At 44.8% G+C, this 19,010-nt stretch overlaps 1 protein-coding gene across 1 annotated transcript in view; it reads left to right on the top strand.

Moving 5' to 3' along the window:
• Window positions 1–19,010, top strand: part of CNTNAP5 (contactin associated protein family member 5) — a 433,878-nt gene that overhangs the window by 277,975 nt on the left and 136,893 nt on the right. The window contains exon 12 of the mRNA XM_065413114.1: window positions 16,399–16,518. Within this exon, the coding sequence (XP_065269186.1) occupies window positions 16,399–16,518 (120 nt within the window). The remainder of the gene's footprint in view (window positions 1–16,398; window positions 16,519–19,010) is intronic.

The raw sequence follows: 19,010 nt of genomic DNA, 5'->3' as shown, positions 1-19,010 counted from the left end.
CTGTGTGTTCCATTCTGTGTACCCGATGAAGTGGGTTTTAGCCCATGAAAGCTTATGCTCAAATAAATTTGTTAGTCTCTAAGGTGACACAAGTACTCCTGTTCTTTTTGCGGATACAGACTAACACGGCTGCTACTCTGAAACCAGTTTATTTTTTCTATAAAGTCCTTTATTCGAAGGATCAGAAAGCACAGAGGCAATTAAATGAGCCAGAAGGGATCTCACCACACCAAACTCAACTAGCATTTTGCATGCATGCACATTTGTCATGTATCAATTGCCATCTCATCCAGCCACTGTTTGGTAATACCTGTGCATTCCATTAAAAGCAAGGTTTAATGTTCTCTAGATTTCCTTAATCCCTTTATCTGCTACAATACCATAAAGTGATTCTGAATTGCTTCTGCCTGATTTTAGTAAAATCACTCATGCAATCAGAGAACAGCAATACCATGTGATATGTGACAATCAGAAGTAATCTATGCAGCTCGTATTTTCAATATTAACTACTGAATATTTGCAATGAACTGTATGTGATCAGTTCCTAAAGTAATGTTGTGGAAAAAGTCACCCACGCATTGATTTTAGTTCAGAGACTCAACCCTGAGGCCCGTTTATTGAATACACACCAACGCGTTGGGGGTAGCAGCCATTAGGAACTGCTCCCCCGATACAAAGAACACGGAGATTTTTAAAGCTTAAAACCGCAAACAAATTACACAAAGTTAAGTAATAATAACCATATTAGGAATTAAAATGACATATACTTGAGTAATAGTGACCTTATTAGGAATAAGAGAGTTAGGGTCTTTTGGTACTTTTTAGCATTCTTTTGCAACCTTGCCTAGGATGGGTGCAATTTGAGTGAAGGGCTTTTTGGTGGTTTCCAACGCTGTTACAACTTTGCCTTTTATGGGGTGCTTATTACACAATTGCCCCTTACAGGGTACAGTTACTCAATGGGGGTAGTCATACAAATGGGGTAGGGGGAGGCATGGTTACTCATTTTAGATGATTGCTTCACACTTCTTGCTTTACACAAGTGGTTATTATATTTCAAAAGCAGTAGGCACATATTGCAAATTATTCTTGTTGCTGGGGCTTTTCACCCTCCTCCTTTTCAGCCCCCCTTCCCTCCCTGTGTCATAACCTCTGACCGCCACTGTCAGGGAGCACAACACTTGGCTTGGTTTAGGCTCGTGGGCCTGTTAGCCGCCGGGCAGGCCCAGGCCAAGCAGAAAAGCCTAGACCATTGGGGCTAGCTTATTTCCCCCCTCACCCCACCCCCCCGCCCACAGTAATTATAAATACATTGGGAAATAAATCTTGGAAAACTGATTTTTTAAGTGAATGAATTTGTTGAACGATTTATTTGTTGTCAGCTCTAAAAAGGTGTGTATCTCATAAGGCAAACTTTTAATGAGTGCTGATGAGGAACCAGTGCTTGTGGTTCATATTGGTATCAATGATTTAAGGAAACTTAGCTTAGTTTACTAGAAAAATGGCCAAAGTCCAGAGTCTCTACTGTAGCTTTCTCTGCAATTAGTTCAGTTCAACATGCAGGGTTAGCTAAGCAGTGTCTTCACATGTGGATGAGAAGAGAGTGCAAAGAAGAGGACTTTAAGCATACTAATCACAGGGGGAATACTTGGGAAAGGCAGAGCCTATAAAGAAGGGGTGGACTCCCCTTTAATCAAAGTGGAACTAGACTGCTGGCACAGAAAATGAGCATGGTTGGGGAATTATTTCAACTAGGAGTTTGGAGAAAAGCTGGCAGATGTTTAGGCCAGACAAAGCCAGCTGCTAGGGATGTCAGTAATGAAATGGTATCTCTGTGTTCAGTGAAAGATAATACAGAAATTGCAGTTGAACTGAGGGTGGGGGCAAGATGAGGTTGAAAGTAAATGTCCGTAAACTTGCAGGCTATCAGCTTGAGGGTATCCCTATGCCAAAGTCGGAGGTGTGATTGCTGCTCACGTAGGTATCTATGCCCCTGCTAGCTTTACTCTAGCTAGCGCAGCTTAAAACATAAGGAAACACATGGTGGTGTAAGCTTCAGAGGGAGATGTCCAAGCTTACCCGGAGCCCTGGGTAAGGGCTCACGTTGCAAGCTGGAAGTGGAAGCTAGACACTTTCAGACTGGAAATAAGACATATGTTTTTAACAGGGAGGATAATTAATTGTTAGAACAACTTACCAAGGGTTGTGGGAGATTCTCCATCACTGACCATTTTTAAATCAAGATTGGATATTTTTCTGAAAGATCTGCTTTAGGGAAAATGTGGGTTAGTTTCATGACCTGTGTTAAACAGGAGGTCAGACTACAGTATCACAATCGTCCCTTCTGGCCTTGAACTCTTTATGAATATATGTGTTTCACAGAGAGTTAGGAATGGGCTGGGGAATGCACCATTTTGACCTGTCAGTGATGTGCGCATTAAGAACTCCAACAGGACAGCTCACCCTATCCTCAAGAAGCTAATCAGAAAAGAACTGGATAGTACTTAGGGAATCATGTCCCTCACGGGGTGAGGATTGTAACTCTTAAGCGATGTCAGTTTAAGTAATTACATTTGGGAACATCTTAAATGCCTCAGTGAAACACTGCAGCATCCTTTTAAAACTACCTTAACGAGCACAGCCCTTCTCTGAGAAGTGACCGCAAAAATGGCATGACGGAGTTCTGTGTATAACATCTAGCTCACTCTCACATAGATCTCACAGAGCTAATGGAAGAAAAAATAATAAACACGCATTTATTACAAATGTGATCAAATATGATGTTGAGATCCTCAATGGCTGTAAATCAGTACACTGCCACTGAAGCCAGTGGAGATGCTGACTTACACCAGAGGAGGATTTAGCCTTAGATCAGAGATGGTCCAAAAAACGGGGATGGTCAACAATGAAAAACTGGTTTTGCCAAAAAAATAAAAAAATAAAAAAAAATAATTCAGTTTTGAATTGTTTTCATGTGGAAGGAATCGAAAAAATGTTTCACAACTGTGTTTTTCAGTTTTAAAGAATATTTATTTCATCAAACTGGCTTTTGAATATTTTTATTAAAAGCCAAATTAAATGTCTATAAAATTGTTGATCACATTTTGATTCATTTAAAAAATAAAAATAAAATCATTTTTTCACAAAAATTGAACATTTAGAAAATGTCGATAATCTTTAACCAAAAATATTTTCTCAGAAAATGGTGATTTTCGATGAGACCAATTGTTTGAAACATTTTGACCAGTTCTACTCAGTAAATTCTGAATAGTCCTACTCTGTTTAGTAAAAGTGTCATTAGTGCAAACAGTGGTTAACATTAACATGTCAACATTTGATAACACTTAAATAGTTATCATAGCTATTTTCTATTCTTGGTACAGACCCACTGTATGACTAAATCTTGGGAAGTGGAGACTTTAAGGACCACTACAGTAATCCCTTTACACTGATCCCAAAATGGTTGAGTCTCAAATCAGTGAAGTTTGGTTGGTCAGCAGGAACCATAAAATGGCACATAAATATTTGTTTAGTTTACATGGATAAGACTCTCAGGGCCTTGTTCGGTCTAGTTGACTCTTAATCTGTTGTTCACTTTCACAAGGCTTTTCTTGTGAGAAAAGAGAACAGAGAGCTTTCCCTTTTCTCTTGGCCATTCAGACGTCCTCAGGTTAGTGTAACCTAAAGCATGAAGGCTCTGGTTAGCAAAACGGAATTTCATCATTTTAGTTTGAAACAAGCAATAGATGCAACCTACAGAAACTGTGAAGCAGACATAAGCATGGATAGGGCACAAGAAAATGTGTCCAGGTGACCTGCAAATGATGACAAAAAATAGGGGGTTGTGCCCTTTTTTTTTTGCACCTTTTTGATATATAATGCATCAAACACCTTTCTCAAGCCTAAGAAAAGAACTAGCCTTCTCTTGCACACTTCTTCCTACCCATATCAACCAATAAGTGTCCCCATTATAGATGCAGGAACCCTTCTTCCTCTCAATTTTCCCTCTGTCACAGAGCTGTCATCACTATGGCCTTTGTGCCTTCCCACTATGTCCTGATCTCTGATCCAAGCACATCATAGGTGCTTACCTATGCAATTATCTCTACCGCGACAGCACCATACGTTAACCCACAGTCGCTACCCAGCCTCTGTAATGTCATCTTTTAAACTAAAATCGTGCAGATGGTGTTATAGAGCTAAAGAAACACAAAATTTGATTACCCAGAGTCTTATTTATTTAAATTCCAGGTTACCTTTTCCCTGTGGCGATCATAAATTTTTATAAAACCCAATATCAATGGAAACATTTGTGATTAATTTTTAAAATGCCATTTGAAACATTAAAATAAAACAGAGACGCGTTTCTCATCGGGGCTTGAAATCTAAACATTGAAGCATTGTGTTACTATGTGAAAATCTTGAGAATGACAAGGAATCAAATGGAAACTGATTAGTGTATTTTTATCATTCGGGATGAGAGAGATGGGGGGGGGGGGGGAGAAAACAGCCTAAACAGTGAAAAGCAAAACAACATTTTTAAAATTATTTCAGTTATTTCTTTTTTAATACATTTCTAAATGTGTCTGTTTATTCGGCAAATACTATTCAACCAGTTCTAGTTTCTTATGACAATGGTAAGAACATGTCTCTGAAAAATATTTGATTTGTGTGTCCCTTTAGACACTGTTCCATGCCAGTGTCACCTGCCTCTTGTCCCCTGACCATAAGAACATAGGAATTGCCCATACTACATCAAACCCACAGTTCATCTAGTCCATTATCCTCCAACATTATACCAGCTGTGTCACAGAAAAGTGTAAAAAACCCTGCAGTAGGTTGCTATAGAACAGGGGTCGGCAACGTTCGGCACGCGGCTCGCCAGGGTAAGCACCCTAGCGGGCCGGGCCAGTTTATTTACCTGCTGACGCGGCAGGTTCGGCCAATCGTGGTCCTCACTCGCCGCGGTTCGCCGTCCCGGGCCAATGGGGGTGGCAGGAAGCGGCGTGGGCCGAGGGATGTGCTGGCCGCGGTTTCACGCCGCCCCCATTGGCCCGGGACGGCGAACCGCGGTGAGTGGGGGCCACGATCGGCCGAACCTGCCGCATCAGCAGGTAAATAAACTGGCCCGGCCCGCTAGGGTGCTTACCCTGGCGAGCCGCGTGCCGAACGTTGCCGACCCCCGCTATAGAATAAACCGCACACATAAATAGCTTCCTCCTAGCCCCGACAGCAGGGCCGGCTCTAACTTTTTTGCCTCCCCAAGCAAAAAAAAAGAGCGCCGCGCCACCCAAAGCCCCGCCCCCCGAGCGCCGCACCGCCGAAGCCCCCCCCAGCGCTGCCTGAAGCCCCGCCCCCCCAAGCGCCGTGCAAGCCTCTGCCCCCCCGAGCACTGTGCTGCCGAAGCCCCCCCGAGCGCCGCCCGAAGCCCCGCCCCCCCGAGCACCGCGCCGCCCAAGCCTCCGCGCCCCCCCCCCCCCCAATGCCGCGCCACCCAAGCCCCCCCTCCGAGTGCCACCCGGCAGAAACAAAAACAAACAAAAAAACCCCCTCCAGCGCTGCCCCGCCGAACCAAAAAAACCCAAAACCCGAGCCCGCCCCTCCCCAAGGTGCCGCCCCAAGGTGCCACCCCAAGCACGTGCTTGGTCGGCTGGTGCCAGGAGCCAGCCCTGCCCAATACTTATAGGCTGCCTTATTCCCTTGATGATTTATATCTCTTCCCAAACTCTTGCTAATTATTTACTATTGTAACTCTGTTATAGCCAAGGGGAAGACATGCTAGGACAGATTCTCATCAGGTGTAAATCAGCATAGGTCCATTGAAACCAATATAGCTGGACTGATTCATGCCAGCTGAGAATCTGGCCCACTGTCTGCCTCTTTAGGCCGTGAGTATCAGGGGGTAGCTGTGTTAGTCTGTATCTACAAAAACAACAAGGAGTCTGGTGGCACCTTAAAGACTAACAGATTTATTTGGGCATAAGCTTTCGTGAGTAAAAACCTCACTTCTTCGGATGCATAGAGTGAAAGTTACAGACGCAGGCATTATATACTGACACATGGAGAGCAGGGAGTTCTTCGCAAGTGGAGAACCAGTGTTGACAGGGCCAATTCGATCAGGGTGGATGTCGTCCACTCCCAATAATAGATGAGGAGGTGTCAATTCCAGGAGAGGAAAAGCTGCTTCTGTAATGAGCCAGCCACTCCCAGTCCCTATTCAAGCCCAGATTAATGGTGTTAAATTTGCAAATGAATTTTAGTTCTGCTGTTTCTCTTTGAAGTCTGTTTCTGAAGTTTTTTTGTTCAATGATAGTGACTTTTAAATCTGTAATAGAATGACCAGGGAGATTGAAGTGTTCACTTACTGGCTTTTGTATGTTACCATTCCTGATGTCCGATTTGTGTCCATTTATTCTTTTGCGGAGGGACTGTCCGGTTTGGCCAATGTACATGGCAGAGGGGCATTGCTGGCACACGATGGCATATATAACATTAGTAGATGTGCAGGTGAATGAGCCCTTGATGGTGTGGCTGATGTGGTTGGGTCCTCTGATGGTGTTGCCAGAGTAGATATGGGGACAGAGTAGGCAACGAGGATTGGTTCCTGGGTTGGTGTTTCTGTGGTGTGGTGTGTAGTTGCTGGTGAGTAATTGCTTCAGGTTGGGGGGTTGTCTGTAAGCGAGGACTGGCCTGCCTCCCAAGGTCTGTGAGAGTGAGGGATCATTTTCCAGGATAGGTTGTAGATCGTGAATAATGCGCTGGAGAGGTTTTAGCTGGGGGCTGTATGTGATGGCCAGTGGTGTTCTGTTATTGTCTTTGTTGGGCCTGTCCTGTAGTAGATGATTTCTGGGTACCCGTCTTGCTCTGTCAATCTGTTTCCTCACTTCCCCAGGTGGGTATTGTAGTTTTAAGAATGCTTGATAAAGATCTTGTAGGTGTTTGTCTCTGTCTGAGGGGTTGGAGCAAATTCGGTTGTATCTTAGGGCTTGGCTGTAGACAATGGATCGTGTGATGTGTCTTGGATGGAAGCTGGAGGCATGTAGGTACGTATAGCGGTCAGTAGGTTTCCGGTATAGGGTGGTGTTTATGTGACCATCACTTATTTGCACTGTAGTGTCCAGGAAGTGGATCTCTTGTGTGGACTGGTCCAGGCTGAGGTTGATGGTGGGGTGGAAATTGTTGAAGTCCAGGTGGAATTCTTCAATGGCCTCATTTCCGTGGGTCCATATGATGATGATGTCATCAATGTAGCGCAAGTAGAGGAGGGGCCTAAGGGGACGAGAGCTGAGGAAGCGTTGTTCTAAGTCAGCCATAAAAATGTTGGCATACTGTGGGGCCATGCGGGTACCCATAGCAGTGCCACTGACTTGAAGGTATAAGTAGTCCCCAAATCTGAAGAGGTTGTGGGTGAGGACAAAGTCACAAAGCTCAGCCACCAGGCGTGCTGTGGCCTCATCAGGGATACTGTTCCTGACAGCTTGTAGTCCATCCTCATGTGGAATATTGGTGTAAAGTGCTTCTACATCCATGGTGGCCAGGATGGTGTTTTCAGGAAGAACACCAATGCATTGTAGTTTCCTCAGGAAGTCGGTGGTGTCTCGAAGATAGCTGGGAGTGCTGGTAGCGTAGGGTCTGAGGAGAGAGTCCAAATAGCCAGATAATCCTGCTGTAAGAGTGCCAATGCCTGAGATGATGGGGAGTCCAGGGTTTCCGGGTTTATGGATCTTGGGTAGCAGATAGAGTACCCCTGGTCGGGGTTCTGGGGGTGTGTCCATGTAGATTTGTTCCCGTACTGTAGCTGGGAATTTCTTGAGCAGATGATGTAGTTTCTTTTGGTATTCCTCAGTGGGATCAGAGGATAGTGGCCTTTAGAATGTGGTCTTGGAGAGTTGCCTGGCAGCCTCCTGTTCATAATCCGACCTGTTCATTATGACTAAAGCACCTCCTTTGTCAGCCCCTTTGATGATAATGTCAGAGTTGTTTCTGAGGCTGTGGATGGCATTGCGTTCCGTACGGCTGAGGTTATGGGACAAGTGATGTTGTTTGTCCACAATTTCAGCCTGTGCACGTCTGCGGAAGCACTCTATGTAGAGGTCCAGTCTGTCATTTCGACCGTCAGGAGGAGTCCACGCAGAATGGTTATCAACTTATCATGGTTGCAAAAGTGTCATGTAGTGGTGAACGGATCCACATTACTAATGGCTGGGTCTTCACGTTGTTCCTTGTTAATTCAGAGAGAAGATGTCTGGTTCCCAGGCAATGTGACATTTGGGGGTGGAGGGAAAGACCCAGTGATGAAGAGTGGTTTCTAGAAGCACCAGTCCACTGCCAACATGCAATATTTTATGTCTGTGCTCCTTGCACCATCCTTTGTACTAAATAAATAAAAAAGCAAGGGATGTAATCAACGAGTTCCCTAATGAGCCAAGATGAATTGTTCTGTATCGATGATGACAGCAAATTCACTAAATGAATTGCAATTTGGGAACCTTATGAATTCATCAAAGCATGACTGCTTGGCTGGCTACTTAATCGCCTGTTATGATCTTCCCCCTCCCACCCATCCTGGTTGCCTTTGTCAGCAGTATCTGTAATTGAAAAGCTCCCTGTAGCCTTTAAGACTGTGAATACATGAGGAACAGGTTGTGGTTGTTGGGTTTTTTAATTTAATATATACATATGTATTGCTAGAGACGGGCAATTGCAGCTCTTCTAGGCGCTCACAATTTACTATGCATCAGACCAAAAACAAAACACCTCAGGAAGAGACTAGCTGAGCTGTGTTTAATGCAGAATGAATATTAATTAGGGACTCAATCCGGTAACTGTCACAGTCAGGGCATGTTTGACTCCCACCAATATACTGCCTGGAAAGATGATACCCCAAACTGTAGCTTCATCAGACCTTGCAAGGAATGAAGTCTAAGGGAAGGCCCGATGAGAGATTTCCAAGAAAAAAATATCCTTGTACCGTGAAAAGTACCGGAATATTTTGATGGGAACTGCCAGAAGGTCAGGAGGTTCCTGAACCAATACTGTCTCCTTTTCCTGCTTCGCCCTCGAATATACCCCACTGAGCAGGGCAGAGGGATCAGTTTGCTAGCTGGAGAAGTGCTGAATTGGGCCTCTCTCCTGTTGAGGCGGGACAGCCCAGTGTTAATAGACAGGAACACCTTCCTATGAGCATCTTTCGCAATTTTTGACAACGGTTGTCCCACTTGCTTAGTGGAAGCTGCACTACAAAGGCTCCAGCAAGGACAAGGCCCAGCTGCTTTGAACACTGCCCGGTTCCATTGAACTGCAGCTGACATTGAGTGGAACAAGGCAGCCCAACTGCATCATTTTGGGTGTGAACTTAGTGAGGAAGTAAAAGATGAGCTATCCTTCATTGAGACCTAACCTGCTTGGATGCTTTCATTGACCTGTCTCTTTGCATCAGCATCTGGATGCATGAGCAAAAGGATATGAGGAGGGGCACCTTGCCACCATTTCGCCCACTCTTTACGCCAGAAACCACAGTGCCCAACCATGAACTGATGTAGTTGATCTGGGCCACCGGTGCTTGACCCTGGAAGAAAAGGAACGGTGAAAGCACAATAACCTATGCTTTTATTGTGGCACACCCGGACATGCCATCACCTGTTATGAACCTTGACCTGCAAGGAATCGGGAAACAAGCAAGCCCAGGCCATATGGGGGGGTGGGGGAAAGGTTGGCAGTCTGGGCACCACTAGTGCACTATGCTCTGTAATTACCCCCAACCCTCAAGGAAAAACCTGATCCAGGACAAATGGGTCCTCCCCACACTTCCAAGTATGAATAAAGTTATGTACCATGGATATGGTCAAACCAATTTCCCCCTCAGTGGGCCCTGATCAACTTCAGGACTACTGATAACTTTATAGATGCTAAAATCACTCAAGCTCTACAAATCCCCCACTGTTTAAAACCTATATCAGTCCTCATAGAGATAAATGATAGGTCCCTCCTGTCCTCGGGGCTATTAACACAGGAAACAGTACTCCTAGAGGCTATAATCCAGGGTCATCGGGAAATGCTACATTTCAGTGTGATCCATTCTCCACACTTACCCCTAATTCTCTGCATCACCTGGCTGGAGCAGTACGACCCTTGCATCTCCTGGAAAGAAAAGAGGATCAACTTCCCTTCTGAATACTGCCGAAGGGTCTGCCTGCATGCAGCCAGCTTCGGTTCTTTGGTCCTGGGATCCTGCAATTGATCAGAAGGGAGAACACCTGTGGGAGAACTCTAGATGGTGGTGGTTAGCCGGAAGGAGTCACTTCCAAGTCTGATTCCCCATCTCCCTGAAAAGTATTGGGATTATGTGGACATTTCTGAAAAGAAAAATGCAGAGATGCTACCTCCACACTGGGACTATGGCTGCCCCATAGGCCTACAACACAGAGTAATGGTCCCTTGTGGATGGATATATGCACTGTCTGAGACAGAACAGGCAGCCCTTCATGTGTGCATCAAAGAAAAACCTGTCCAAGGGCTTCATCCAGCACTCCACCTCCCTAGCAGGGGCTCCCGTCCTTTATCTTAAGAAAAAGTATAGAACGCTATGCCTTTGCATAGACCAGTGTTTCTCAAACTGGGGTCGCAGCTTGTGTAGGGAAAGCCCCTGGCGGGCCAGGCCGGTTTGTTTACCTGCCCCGTCCGCAGGTCCGGCTGATCGCGGCTCCCACTGGCCACGGTTCGCTGCTCCAGGCCAATGGGGGCTGCTGGAAGCAGCAGCCAGTAAGTCCCTCAGCTCGCGCCGCTTCCAGCAGCTCCCATTGGCCTGGAGCAGCGAACTACGGCCAGTGGGAGCCGCGATAGGCCGGACCTGCGGACGGGGCAGGTAAAAAAGACTGGCCCGGCTCGCAAGGGGCTTTCCCTACACAAGCGGTGACCCCAGTTTGAGAAACACTGGCATAGACTGTTGGGGCCCTAAAGGAGCTGATGGTCTGAAACCCTGTCCTTAATCTCTGAGTTACTAGATGGCTTGCAGTCTGCCAGAATTTTCACCAAAATGGACCTCCAGAGCACTTACAACCTAGTGCACCTCAGGGCAGGAAATGAATGGAAGACTGCCTTTGGAACCAGGTATGGGCACTTTAAATATTTAGTAATGCCATTCAGGCTGGCCAATGCTCCCACAACCTTTCAACACTTCATGAACAATGTATTTAGAGATATCCTGGACCAGTAAGTAGTCCTCTATCTCGATGACATACCTGTGTTTTCAGATAATCCTGAACAGCATTGTTACCACATTCATTCCATCCTGGAGAGACTACGGAAGCATGGCCTGTTTGTGAAATTGGAAAAATATACCTTTGACCAGTCCTCCACAGAATTATTGGGTTACATCCTTTTCCCAGAGGGCATCAAGATGGACCCCCAGAAGATAGAGGCCATCCGCGGCTGGGCAGCACCCAGGTCCTCCTGGGAGTTACAGAGCTTCCTGAGTTTCTCAGATTTTTACCGACAATTCATTCTAGGCTTCTCAGGGAAAATAGCCCCCACAAAGCCATCACATTTATTTGGACCTGCAAAGCTCACCATCTTTTCAATCAGTTCAAGGCTGCTTTCACCAAGGCTCCCATTCTAGCACACCTGGACTCTGCTCAGGCATTCATAGCAGAAGCCAATGCCTCCAGTGTAGCCATTGGGTCCATACTCTCTCAGAGGCATGGTCCGCAGTTGCACCCCTGTGCCTACTACTCCCAAAAACTCGCCACTGCCAAATGGAATTATGAGATATTAGATAAGGAAATACTTGCAATTAAATCAGCCTTTAAAGAGTGGTGTCATAACCTCAAGGGATCCCGCCACCCAGGGCAAGTCTTTGATGACCATAAGAACCCTGAATATCTGTGGAATGCTCAAGCCTTGAGCCAAAGACAACTCAGGTGGACATTATCCTTCTCTCAATTGAATTTTGTCATCACCTATTGCCCAGGAACCAGGAATAGGAAAGCAGACACCCTATTCTGAAAGGGGGCATACTATCAAGAGGTCAAGGACCCTAACCAAGAATGACCCTATCTCCTAATAGCTCACAACTTCCTTAGTGCCAAGATTAACCAAGACCACCTTGATCTTATCTGATCTGCTTTGAAGGATGACCCATTTACTTAGCCTGAGTAAGCGAGAGCCAGAATCAAAATGCAATGCTCCACACAGGGTGGGATCATCTACCTTGATGGATGCATATACACTCCAGACCCCTCCCTCCCCCACAGCTAGAAGAGCTCCTTCTCTGCCATGACACTCCTTTGGCAGGACAACTTGGACATCTGAAGATTTCTGCATGGCTTCCCCTTTCTTCTGGTGGCCCTGTACATGAGCCAAAGTCCAGGGCTAGGATAACTCTTGTGACCAGTGTGCTCACTCCAAGACGCCCTGTGCTAAGCCCCTCAATGCCCTAGTACCCCCGGTGACCCAGGCTAGACACTGGGTCTCAATCACCATGGACTTCATCGTGGAACTCCCTGACTCTGGTGGTCACACAGTGGTCTTTACTGTTGTAGACCAACTGACCAAAATTGTGCACTTCATCCCCTGTAATAACCTGCCCCCTGCTGAAACCATGCTGCGACTCCTAGTGGTTCATTTGTCTGACTTCATGGGCTTCCAAACATATCCCCTTGAACCAAGGCCTCCAGTTTGTCTCATGCTTTTGCTGTGAAGTGGTCCTGCTAATGGACGTTTGTACTTTTACCTCCTCTCTGTACCATCCCCAGACAGATGGGCAGATGGAGAGGGTGAACCAAGTGTTAGAGCAATACCTATGGTGCTTTGTCAGCTACCATTAAGATAACTGGTTTTCCCTCCTTCCTTATGCCAAGTTCTCATACAACAACACTGACTATGCCTCCATAGGGCGGAGTACCCTATTTGAAAACTGTGGTTTTCCAGCTGGCCTTGCTAGCCGCCTCTCCAAACCCAGCAGCTGCTGACTGGATCCAACAAATTCACCATATACCAGAGGAGCTTAAGGACCACCTAGAAGGTGCAAAAACAGACAACAAGTAATATGCAGACTGTCAATACCAGGAATGCCCAGCTATCATGGTTGGTCATGTTGTCCGGCTTGCTGCAAAACTCTTCCATACAAACAGACCATCCTGCAAATTAGACAACCAGTTCCGTGGGCCCTTCCAGATTTGTCAGCAAATGAACCCCGTCACATTCAAACTGTAGCGCTCTCAATCTGTTAGGGTACATCCTGTTTTCAAGATATCCCTCGTGAAGCCTTACCCAGAGGATCCCTTTCCTGGTGAGTCCCAACAGCCACCCCCACCAGTCCAGGTCCAAGGGAATGAGGAATATATAGTCCACGCTATCCTGGACTCTGAACTATACAGGGGGAGATTGACAGGGGTAGGGTCCTAAAGAATGCTCCTTGGAACCCGTTGCCCATGCTCATGCCTCTGACCTAGTAAAAGGATTTCATCAAGACCACTCGGATAAATGAGGCCCAGCATCCACTCAGCGGAAGAGCAACCCTGAAGATGGTGGATAATATGAGGATGCGGGGACTAGAACCTAGGTCTGCAAAGTCTGGGATGTCTGATATTCCCACAGTGCCACTGGGAAGCCAGGCAGGACTGTACCTAGGGAGCACTGTGGAGTATAGTCACCACAGGAAGTACCGCCCAAGAAAGCCAGAGTGACGGCACCCTGCGTCCCCTGATTGGCCAACCACGCTATTTAACCCTGGGTGGTGACCCAGGAAGTTGTCTGGGCAATGACACAGACTTTGGGCGGCTTGTGACTCCAGACCTCACCTTGTGTTCTGGTCTCTGATCCCAGCCTGACCCTGACTCTGGACTCCTGACTGTCGCTTGGTGCTGTCTCTGGTCTCAGGTCTCTGACTCTGGCCTGACTGTGACCCTGATTCCTGCTGCCTGATTCTAGCCTGGTACTACCTCTGATCTCCAGTCCCCAACCCAGCCTGACTTTTACCTTGACTCTTGCCTACTGAACCCAGCTCTAGCAATTCCGCCAACCCTCCCCTCCGACTACTGCCCCTGATGTTTGGACCCTACCTAGCTAGGTCAGACCCCCTACACCCCAATCCCCTACTGTGGCACACTTTTCTCTGAGTCACCCTGGGACCATGCCCCCAGCTCTATGCCGCTGAGGAGCTGCTTTCTGAGCAGACATTAAAATATGGACCTGGTCACTTATGGCTGTTATGTCTCTCCGCATTTTTGAAATAGTAGCAGCATCAGCCCTAGTGCTCTGTCCAGAATTCCAGTCTGGCTATTTAAAATCTTTCCTTCTGAAGCACCATCCATTTGAGAAAACAATTCTTCTCTTTCCATTAAAAAAAAAAAAATCTAGCAGCTGTGTGATCTTCCTAGTACAGAAGGGGCTGCCTTTATGAAGTGGGTGGGGGGAGTGATTTTTTTTTTAGATTCACTCTGTAATGCTCCTTGAGATCCTTCTAGATGAAAGACACTATGAACAGAAAGCTTTATTTACAACATCAACACTACAAACACTATAGTATATCTAATTTAACTGTACAGCTTCGATGGCTGAAAAGTGGATGGGACCCAGGAAGAAATTTGTAGAATCTAACAAATGGGATACTTCCAAATTCCCCTGTGTGCCTCTCAGTCTATATGTATGCTGTATAGTTGTGGGTGTTTGTGTGTGTGAATAGCTGTTAAATGTACACATAAAATCAAAGAGCAAGAAAAATAGAGATTTGACCTTGCAGCAGCCGAAGATGATACTCAAGTATATTACTTTGTGTTCTGCTATCGTTATCGCTAATGAGCTTATTCATTGCAAGGCCATATATTGCTGTGTTTGCTTGCATTTTCAGAACTACCGTATGTCCCCAGATATGTGTGTCTTGTAGGGAGAAAAAGTCTTAATCCATCTGCCAAGTCTGGCTGAGTTTTAGGAATTAGTTAAACAACAATAAACAAACTGTTATGGTTAATAAACTCAGATCAATGTAATCTGGTAGCAGTTTACATGGAAATAGAATCAATTCCTCTTTCAGTGGGAAGGTGAGCATAGACACTCAAAATTCCAGTCGGAAGAACTTCACACATTCACCACTTAGCTGTCTCTCCTGAGGGATTTTCTCTTTGTCTCCATGGCATGTGGATTGTGGGGTCTCTCATTATTGTAAATTAAGGATGCCAGAAAATGTGAATTGTAAGCCGGAAGCTATGGCATCATCATGTATGATATACAAAAAAACCCCAAAATCAATACCATTATCCCTTCCAGCACCTCTTTTGGTTGTATCCCCCGTTTTGGATCCCTTGCCATTTTGGGTCTCGCCACACTTGGTCTATAATAGGAACTGTATGGACTAATGCATTCTCCTATATGCCAAGGGAGCCACCAGCTGCTGTTAAAATCTGCTTGCTGTGTGGGGACATGTTAGCATCAGTTCTGAAGGAGGCTATTTGCCAAGTATCTCTGCCAGAAGTGAAAGAATTAACTATTTGAATGTGTATGTGTGTGTATGTGTGCGTGCGTACAGACAAAAACATATGTGCATATATGACTCTTAATGGACTTAGGGTCAATATTAGCGGTAATATAGTGCCCAAGAGATAAAATAGCTATTGAGAGTGTCTCATCTTGCCTGAAGTTTGTATATAGACGTGTATAATCAAAAGAACTGCTTTTACCCTTGGGCAGTTTTTACCACAGTCTTCTTGCTCTTTAGTCACAGTCCCAGCCTGTATTATTTACCCCTTGAATTTATGTGTATTGAAGCTTTCTCTGGGCATGTATCCTTCAGCACAGGAAGATTTATACATAGAGAAAACAAAACATGAGTGTGATGTATAAAAATAGGGTGACAATCTCTCTGAGTAGCCCTGAACCCTTGTCTTCCTGGCAGAGACAGACTGTTGGTCATTTCCTCTAGGGTGGTAGACACTGAAAGAAGCTCTGGGCTCCCCTTTCAATGGGGAACCCATCAGCTACTCCAGGGAAGGCATGGAACAGCTGTGGCCCATATTGTCCATGCTTTCAGGGTGTCCATGTTGTAAGTTATATGTAGATTATTGCTCTCCAGTGTGTGCTACATCCCTTCAGTTGGACCATGGCACACATCTAATTTTATATCAGTCCTTTAAAACATTTAATTAACCTAGTCAGGAAAATACAAGCTTCCCATTGTTTAAGGCCCCAATTCAGCAGAGCACATGCTTAGATCCATCTCTATCCAGGAAAGCACTGAAGCATGTGTTTAACTCCTGTTTCCTGAACTGGGGCCAGAAATACAAGCCAGCAGTCAATCAAGGGGATAAATAATGCCACTAACAATTGTTATAATTGTGGATACATGCATGCCTACCAGTGCCCTCACTGTATCTCTGAAGTAATGTATATCTCTCTATATTGCAGCCATCTATGAACAGTCGTGTGAAGCCTATCGTCACAAAGGGAAGATGTCTGGTTTCTTCCATATTGATTCCGATGGAAGTGGACCGCTTGGACCGTTCCAGGTTTACTGCAATATCACGGGTAAGGATACTGCATTGTCAGCAATGTTTAACATTGGCTCTAAATGTCCTATAATGAAATGTGTTCTGTTTGTATCGTTAAGAGAACCTCAGAGTTGTGGATATTTTGATGGTGGGGAAAAAAGGCATCAGATTTATAGCTTTTGTGATGAAAGTTAAATTTAGAAGGATTTCCACTGGTTAATATCAGCTAGCACTACAGTCCAAGCCTGTATGATTCCTGCAACTCTGGGTGGAACAGATATGCAGGCCTTAGCTATGGCTAAAAGAACAAATTGTGCTTAGTGAGAGGATGTTGCATTTTTCATAAACATCCTGATTTTTAATTCACCCTCAGTATTATTTTTATGAGATCTCATAAACTTGAAACCCAGATCTGTTTCTTAACTTAACTGTTTCTTTGCTACACTTGTATTATAGCTTCTTCTTGTAAGGTTCAACTCAATTATGAGAGAAATAGATAGTTAGGTAAAAAGTCTAATATGTATACTTCCACATCATCTGCAGTCTCTGCTCAAAGCAGACAGTACTCTTTACTCAAGTAGCCCCACTTACAGTCAGTGAGACAACTCATGTAAGGGTTTGCAGAATGAGGACCTTAATTAGTATAGGAAGTAACAGGACATCCTTTCTCTCACTAGAGAGAGGTGGTACTTTTCAGGTTAGGATGAGCTCATTGGCAGTCACTGTGGGGGAAACTCACTCTGGGACCATGACCTAATAATAAGAGCCTCATTATGCTGGAACAATGACATTGTCTACCATTACGGAAAGACTCGTGACTGAGGGAGATGGAACCTTCTCCAGAACTGGGCCAACACGGTAGAGCTCACAGCCTAGTGAAACAGGAATTGACCACTAACCTCATTGCATTGAGCTAATTGTAAAGCTCACTTTTTTGTCCAAGCTTTTCTACCACAATACCCTCACTGACACCAGTGCTTTTTTATATTCAATCAACCTTTTTAAAAATAGAAACCAACGCCCCTAAGCCTGCCTCATGCCACCAGGGAAGGAAATAAGAGATATCCATTGTAACTTCTTACACTTAGGAGCAGCTCAGATATTGCATAGATCAGAGCCAAGGTAGAAACCTAGAAAGACAGTCTTTTGGTTATGACTCTTCAAGTTGTTGTCCTATAGTTTAAAATAAAATGCAAATCACAAAGGAGAATCTCAGTTAAATCTCCCCTTAGAGATCTGAGTGAAATTCACATGGAGAGCTGAATGCTCTTGTCTAAGAGCAGATTTTGCCCCTAAAACCTAGAGACCAGTTCTCTTCCTTCTTTCACTCTGTTCAGGGAGAAGCCAAAATATAGCCAAGGACCACAGCTGACTGAAAAGGGGAAGGAATGGGGGTCATTACCCTGCCCTTCCCCACTCTTCACTGGTTACTTTTACTGGCCAGGTACAGATGGGGGACCATGCTGTACCCTCTGCTAGGCTGGTAATTGTGGCTGCATTAGGCAGCCGCATATCCCCTCCAGATTCAATCCAGAGCACCCAGGGCACAACATGAGCCTTTACGTTGCTTCCTCAATCAACTCATACTTAAAGTGTCTCAAATGAAATTTTCATGGTGATGTAATTGGGCAATCATTATATGTTAATTAAACACACACCAGTTAATGATTAAGTATGTTTTTATTCAGGTGTAACAAATATTTAATAATAAGTGTCTGTTCAACAGTTGTTGAATCTCAAGTATTGAGGCAGAGTTCCATCTTCTCATCAGCATGGTGTTTTTTGGACTCCAATATGGAGCCATAATTAATATTAATATTTATTATTACTATATGTTTACATTACAATGCATAGCCAATTAGTTCATTTTATCATCCATTTATCATTGTGTTATTTGGTGTTATGCTCAATTCATATATAATACATGTATGCTAAATAGATGTTAAAATTGTAGGATTATAGAAGTATAAGATTGACAAGTATTTAGGAGTGATGAGTGTGTATTAGGCATATAAGTAAAGCCTGGCTAGAATGCAAGGCCTATAGGCTGAGGCCTGTAAGATTTTAGCTCAACCAGACTAGGCCATAGGCTTAAGAATTCTTGACATGAGTGGTTGACCTAGGAATAACCCTAAGCCAGTAAGGTCACAAGATTACTGTAGAAATTGTGCCAATAGGTTGTTACGGAAAACTAGATTGCAATAGACTGCAATGTATTGTCCAAAACCATGGGATACCTGATTATAACATCATGGAATGTTCTGTCCCGACCACACATTACATATTGTTCAAGAATGCTGATGAGAATAAGGGAAACTAAGAAAACAACCTCTGAAAAACAATATTTGTAGGGTGTGGCAGTACAGATGAGGAAAAGAGCATTGAAACACTCATGTATATGCATAAGGTATTAGATGTGGTCAGAACAATGATATAAAAGAGGTTGCCTGGTTGGGTAAAAGAGGGATGACCCCAAGGGACAACTCCACGGGAAACCCCAGCAGGGACCATTCCTCTTTTGATACTCAT

Source organism: Emys orbicularis, chromosome 11 (assembly GCF_028017835.1).
Source record: "Emys orbicularis isolate rEmyOrb1 chromosome 11, rEmyOrb1.hap1, whole genome shotgun sequence".
Lineage (NCBI taxonomy): Eukaryota > Metazoa > Chordata > Testudines > Emydidae > Emys > Emys orbicularis.
Note: the sequence above shows the minus strand (reverse complement) of the source record. Positions and strands in the feature narration are given on the sequence as shown.